This window comes from Plectropomus leopardus, unplaced genomic scaffold, assembly GCF_008729295.1.
Source record: "Plectropomus leopardus isolate mb unplaced genomic scaffold, YSFRI_Pleo_2.0 unplaced_scaffold2315, whole genome shotgun sequence".
Classification (NCBI taxonomy): Eukaryota; Metazoa; Chordata; class Actinopteri; order Perciformes; family Serranidae; genus Plectropomus; species Plectropomus leopardus.
Genome location: NW_024625103.1, coordinates 1 through 7708, shown reverse-complemented (window position 1 = coordinate 7708; position 7708 = coordinate 1). Strand labels below are relative to the sequence as shown.

Genomic DNA, 7708 nt, shown 5'->3' with positions numbered 1-7708 from the left:
TACAACAACAAATACGACAACAAATACAACCACAAATACGACAACAAATACAACCACAAATACAACAACAAATACGACAACAAATACAACCACAAATACGACAACAAATACAACCACAAATACAACCACAAATACGACAACAAATACAACCACAAATACGACAACAAATACGACAATAAATACAACCACAAATACAACAACAGCAACGCAACACTGACAACTACGTCACCAACAACAAACGAGTTGTTACGATTTTAAAAACTGTAAACATGCAGCTTCAGCTTTTCTTTAAAATTCCCCAAAAGTTCTTAGAAAAATTGAAAATCCAAAATCCCCAAAAAGTTAGAGCAAAAAGAAACGACAAACTCAGATTTTAAACATTTAAAAATTTTGACTGAAAAAACATGAACTACCAAAACCAAAACCTGCTGCAGGATTACAAATACGACAACAAATACAACCACAAATACAACCACAAATACGACAACAAATACAACCACAAATACGACAACAAATACAACCACAAATACAACCACAAATACGACAACAAAATACAACCACAAATACGACAACAAATACGACAACAAATACGACTACAAATACAACAACAAATACAACCACAAATACAACCACAAATACGACAACAAATACAACCACAAATACGACACAACAAATACGACAACAAATACAACAACAAATACGACCACAAATACAACAACAAATACGACCACAAATACAACCACAAATACGACAACAAATACAACCACAAATACGACAACGAATACAACCACAAATACGACAACAAATACAACCACAAATACGACAACAAATACAACCACAAATACAACAACAAATACAACCACAAATACGACAACAAATACAACCACAAATACAACCACAAATACAACAACAAATACGACAACAAATACAACAACAAATACAACCACAAATACAACAACAAATACAACCACAAATACAACCACAAATACGACAACAAATACAACCACAAATACGACAACAAATACGACAACAAATACGACCACAAATACAACAACAAATACGACCACAAATACAACAACAAATACAACCACAAATACAACCACAAATACAACAACAAATACAACCACAAATACAACCACAAATACGACAACACATACGACAACAAATACAACCACAAATACAACCACAAATACGACAACAAATACAACCACAAATACAACCACAAATACGACAACAAATACAACCACAAATACGACAACAAATACGACAATAAATACAACCACAAATACAACAACAGCAACGCAACACTGACAACTACGTCACCAACAACAAACGAGTTGTTACGATTTTAAAAACTGTAAACATGCAGCTTCAGCTTTTCTTTAAAATTCCCCAAAAGTTCTTAGAAAAATTGAAAATCCAAAATCCCCAAAAAGTTAGAGCAAAAAGAAACGACAAACTCAGATTTTAAACATTTAAAAATTTTGACTGAAAAAACATGAACTACCAAAACCAAAACCTGCTGCAGGATTTCAGCTGTCAGACATCAAAGGGTCCGTTTTTACAATATCTAACAAACAAATTTTTAGAGACCTAAAAATTTTTTTAAAAAACCTTAAAAAGTGTTTAAAAAAAAAGCCTCAACTATTTTACTTACCCGTACTTATGAGGTTTGGGGGGGGGGGGGGGGGGGGGGGGGGGTGTTGGCGGCTGCAGACGAGCCAAAGACGAGACGTCTGAACCCTCTGGGCTCCGGACGTTAACCCTTTGAAACCCGGGCCAAAAACAAAAACAACACATGGTCCCAAAACTGCAAGAAAACAGAAAATAATCTGAAAAGAAGCAAAAACAGAAGAAAATGAACAAAAACAAACAAGAAAACGACCCCAAAAAGTGCTGATTTTCTAACAAATGTATTCATTCTTTTTTTCTCTGTAACATAATTTTAAATATAAAATAAAAACAATTATGACAAAGTGTTTTAGACATTTCTCTCTAATTTGTCATATATATATATCTTTCTAACGCCCCTCCTTTTTAGGTCATTTTGGGGTCACTCTGCTCTCACCTTTCACTGATTTCTTCTTTTCTTGCTCAGTGGATCATTTTCTGAAGTGAAACATATTTTCTCGGGTTTTAAAGGGTTAACAGCTTGTGAATGGGTTAAACGCAGCACCAGAGAACTGATGTTGATCCAGGGTTGAAAGGGTTAAATAAGCGTTTGTGGTTTTAACGTCAGTTTGTCTGATTTCAGAGCAGCAGAGACGTTTGAGACGTCCGTCTGATTTTTAATAACAGCTGATGGAAAAACAATAAATCAATAAATCTGTCGATAAACTCTCTTCTTCTTCTTTGGTGTGATTTCTGTCCCCCAACAGGAAGCAGACAGCAGGAGGTCAAAGGTCACAGGTGAGAGATTCAGTCTGTGCAGATCATGTTAGGGAACATTCCCACAACACTGGCCAACGTTCCCTACAGGTTGAAATAATGTTTAACAGAAAACGTTTCAATGTAACGTTCAGAGAACGTTTTAAGGATGTTTATGTTTTTAGATAATGTTTCTGTGAGGTTAAATAAGACGTAACGTTTGAACTGAAACACCTGAGGATGTTTTGGTGATGTTGAGAGGTGACAGATCAGAGAATGTTCTTTATGAAACGTTCCCACAATGTTACATTAGAACAAAGGAAGAACGTTTTCAAAGCAACATTCAGAACGTGATATTTGAGGACTGAGATTGTTTTTAATAAAAATGTCATGTGATATGATGACAATAAGAAAATATTTTAAATGTGTTTTGATGTCTATGGAGAACGTTCCCTGAACTTTAAGACTTTAAGATAACTTGCCACATTGCATTGGTTTCATTGTTACATTTTCAGAACGTTTTTAGAACCAAACTTTGCTGGCTGAGATGTTCAGTGTTTGTTGATGTGACGGCTGGAGACGCAGAGAGGAGCTCCAAAGACACGTCTGAGAGCGCCTCCTGCTGGACCACACATGGCCCTCACACATTATTATTATTAGTAGTATTATTATTATAAGTAGTAGTAGTAGTAGTAGTAGTAGTAGTAGTAGTAGTAGTAGTAGTAGTAGTATTTCCTGGTAGGTTATTTTTAAACATTAGTGCCGTTTAAAATTTCACAGGATCTATAAATTATAATTCTGATGTTTCTGAGTTTTTTCAAAGACTGAAGTTATTGTGAAAGACATGTGAACGTCCGTCCACCTCTGAGGACACACGTCCTCCACGCAGCCTGAAATACACAGAGACAACATCACTGTCCAACAACTGAGACACAGTGAGACGGACTGAGAGCTTTTATTACACACAAAAAGGAGGAACACAGCAGGGACATAGAACTTCAGTCCATCAGGGACAGTTGAGGACAGTCAGGGACAGAGAGAGTCCATCAGTCTGTCAGAGACAGACAGAATCTCAGTCCGTCAAGGACAGAAAGGGACAGTCAGGGACACTTGGAGAAAGACAGTCCATCGGTCTGTCAGTGACAGGCAGAACAGAGTCTCAGTCCATCAGGGATATACAGGGAGAGTCAGGGACAGTTGGGGACAGACAGGGGCAGTCCATCAACCCGACAGAGGACCTGTCCTTTGGTTCTACCCGGCCAGGATGTGTTTGACAAACTCGGTGTAGTTGATGTGTCCGTTGGCGTCCTCCTGTCCCACCATCAGCCTGTCCACCTCGTGCTCCGTCATCTTCTCGCCCAGCGTGGACAGGACGTGGCGGAGCTCCGCCCCCATCACGGTGCCGTTGCCCTCCTTGTCGAAGACGCGCAGTCCCTCCACGAAGTCCTCGAAGGTGCCCTGCTCCTTGGAGCGCGCCACGTGCTGCAGCATCGGCAGGAAGCTGTCGAAGTCCAGCAGCTTGGCGTGCATCTCCTCCGCCTTCGGCCGGCCGAGCAGCTTCAGCACGTCCTCGTTGGTGGGGTTGTGTCCGAGCGCTCGCATCACGTCTCCGCACTGAGCGTAGGTGATCTTCATCTCGCCCGCCGGCGTCTCGTCGAACAGCGTGAAGGCGTCTCTGAACTCCTCGATCTGGTCGGCGGTAAACTCGACCACGATGCTCTTCAGGTCCACCTCCGGCGGCTTCGGCTCTGGTTCGGCGGGTTTGGGCGGCGGCGGAGGCTCCTCCTTCTTCGCCTCCACCTTCTTCACCTCCGGCTTCTTCGGTTCCACTTTTTTCGGAGCCATGCTGCGGAGAGGACGGACAGAGACGGCGGCATTTTATAGCAGCTGGAGGCGGGACAGAATAACCAGACGGAGACACATAGACAGAGAGACAGAGAGAGACAGAGAGAGACACAGCGGGGCGACCAAAGATGGAAGAAAACTGGAATAGAAACACTCAGAGAGACGATAAGAGACGGACGATAAGACTCAACCAGAGACTCTGCAGGTGGAGTCCTGACCTTCGGCACTGCTGAGCTAAAGGACTGCCAAATGTCCCCAGAGTAACATTTCAAAAACATACTGTCCCCAAAAGACACAGAAAAACCAGTCCCCTCATCAGTGACCTGGAAGATGGACCACTGTGACTCCAGACTTGAGTCCTAACTGGAACCGAGTCTCTCAAGGCTCTGAACTAGCAAACAGAAACTGGAACGTGATGGACGTTTGTGTGTGATGTGACAGACACTTTGAGACAGACAGATAGACAGACAAAGACAGACAGCGACAGAATCAGTTGATCAGAGTCAGCAGAATAAAACCCACATCATTAGAATTAATAGAGTCTGTCAGGGATCTGCAGGTGTTCTGGTTCCTACAGGTTTTGGTCTGCAGCAGGTTTTGGTCTGCAGCAGGTTTTGGTCTGCAGCAGGTTTTGGTCTGCAGCAGGTCTTGGTCTGCAGCAGGAGAAAAGATGTCTCAGAGCTCGTTGACGAATAAACACCAACAAAAACATTAAAGATCTAAAAACTACAAATATGAATCATCGACACAAGACTACAAAGGGTTAAAATGTGTTCGACAGACACCAAATCAATAAATACTCTATAAATTGATCAGGCCTAAGTTTGTGTGTGTGTGTGTGTGTGTGTGTGTGTGTGTGTGTGTGTGTGTGTGTGTGTGTGTGTGAACTCTGTTAATATGTTGAAACAAAGCAGCTTCTCTGTCTGTCTCTCTGTCCCTGTCTCTTCGGTCTCTATTTCTGTCCTGTCCCTGGGTGTCTCTGGAGGCGTTGTCCCTGTGGACCGTCTCAGTGGGCGTCATTAAAATTCCTGCTGTGATAAGACAGTGATTACCCAGAATGCTCTCTGTGTCCTTCAGTCTTTAAATAACAGTGATGACAGAGTCCAAAGTGGCAGAGGGACAGGGGACAGGCGTCCAACTGGGACAACTTTTAATGAGTCCATCTTTAAGACCATCAGACCCCAGATGTTAAAAATACTCTGAAAATTAACCCTTTAGGGACATCCTTCCTGTTGTGATAACTGTGTGTGTGTTGATGCATGTGTCCTAAATGTAGTCCAGATTGTGTATTTGAGTGTAATCAGTGAATTTGCAGCTCAGCTCCTACAATAAGTCTAAAATACACTGTGGAAACTAAATAGTTACATTCAGACTGTTCAGGTCCAAAAATGCTCCATTGAAACCCATTCAAACTGACATTTTTGATCCCACAGCCATCAGAGCAGAAAAACAGGACTTGTATTATTTCTGGGTGTCATTCTGGGCTTTTGACTCTGAATTTGTCATTTTGACTATTTTCCACCTGATGAGGTCATTTTGACCATATTTGGCATATGGAGGAAATACATGCTATTTCCACTAGGTGACCTGTCACAGTCAATGTAGCTGCTGATCACTGACATATCCCAGACTGTCAGCAGCTACACTCACACACTGACATATCCCAGACTGTCAGCAGCTACACTCACACACTGACATATCCCAGACTGTCAGCAGCTACACTCACACACTGACATATCCCAGACTGTCAGCAGCTACACTCACACACTGAGGAGGAGGATAAAATTGTATATATATTGTTTTCATCTACAAACATAGTGTCATCGTGACAAAAACCTGGCATTTACAGGGTTAAAATTTTGAAAATTTACTGATATCTGATATTTCTGATTAGGACTGATGTTGGTTAAAAATAAACTTAATGAAAGTAGAAAATCATATTAATGTATAATATTTTTAAATCCTGATTTTGAAAAGTGAATTCTGTGCTCAGATATACGTGTGTGTTTGATATTATTGTAGTAGAGCAGCAATAACAAACAAACAAAAAACAAACAAACAAACAAACATACAGCCAATAATAAATCATTCTGAAGGTTCAGATCCAGAATCAAACTGTGAACGTTTAATAATTCACAACTACAATGAAATATTTATATTAAAAGAAACAAAATGAAACATTTTCAGAAACAAAGTTACATTAAAACCACTTTTAAAATCACTTTATTACATATTAAAAACATAAATATGACATTATTACATATTAAAACATGAATATAACATTACTGTGTCACTTCATTAATAACTTTTGATTCAACCTCTACATTAAAACATCATCTGAGATTTCACAACAAGACGATCTGAAGTCAAATCGACCAACAACGATTACATTTTTCTCCCAAATCTAAAACGTTTTCTCCTCGTCAGTCGACACGTGTCACTCACATGTGTGAGCGCCGTTAGCGTGTCAGGACGTCACATGTGACAGGAAACACACGTGTCAGATATGAGCGCCCAGCTGAGAGGCAGCTAATACTGATCACTGATTGGTTCACAATGTTAATCAACTGATATTGATTGATTGATCTGATCTGATGTGAGAGCGCACAGCACTGCTGCATTCTGGGAAATCAGCAGGATCTGAAGACGGAGAAAGAAACCGATAAATCAATATGGATGATTGATTATATCAGAGAACAGACTGAGATTATTGATGATGAAAAACAACAGAAAAACTTTTGAATCAGATGGATTATAGAGACAAACACCAACGAGTTCCAGCAGCTGATCAACACATCATCAATCAGTACAAATGATTGATTATATCAGAGAGCAGACTGAGATTATTTTTATTAGTGGATGTTTTTGGGGCTTTTTTGGATAAGACAGAGAGTGAGTTTGAAAGGGGGAGAGAGAGGGGACGACATGCAGCAAAGGGCCGAGACCGGAGTCGAGCCTGCGACCCACTTCACCCACTGAGCCACCGACGCCCCCAGACTGAGATTATTGATGACGGAAAAACAGCATGAAGCACTGAGTGTGTATCAGCATCTGATCAATACATCATCAATCATCAATCAATACCTGATAGATCCCTCACAGGCAGCTTGTCTCTGACGGCTGAATCCAGATCAGCAAAAACCAGCTGCTGATCCCGGTCTGCATCCACCTGCGCACACAAACACGCACACACACACACACACTGTCAGAAGGTATGTCAGCAGGTGAGTCAGCAGGTGTGTTAGGGGGTGTGTCAGCAGGTGTACCTGTCAGCAGGTGTCTCAGCAGGTGAGTCAGCAAGTGTGTTAGGGGGTGTGTCAGCAGGTGTACCTGTCAGCAGGTGTGTCAGCAGGTGTGTCAGCAGGTGTACCTGTCAGCAGGTGAGTCAGCAGGTGAGTCGGCCGGTGTGTGTTGGCAGGTGAGTCAGCAGGTGTACCTGTCAGCAGGTGTGTCAGCAGGTGTACCTGTCAGCAGGTGAGTCAGCTGGTGTACCTGT

General features: G+C 41.5%; 1 protein-coding gene across 1 annotated transcript; it reads right to left on the bottom strand.

Annotated features, from left to right (window-relative positions):
• Positions 1-3303: 3303 nt before the first annotated feature.
• LOC121966114 (myosin light chain 1, cardiac muscle-like) lies at positions 3304-4232 on the bottom strand. The gene has a single exon (XM_042516220.1). The coding sequence runs from the start codon at positions 4210-4212 to the stop codon at positions 3619-3621; it is 594 nt and encodes a 197-aa protein (XP_042372154.1). The 5' UTR covers positions 4213-4232; the 3' UTR covers positions 3304-3618.
• Between the last annotated feature and the right edge of the window lie 3476 nt (positions 4233-7708).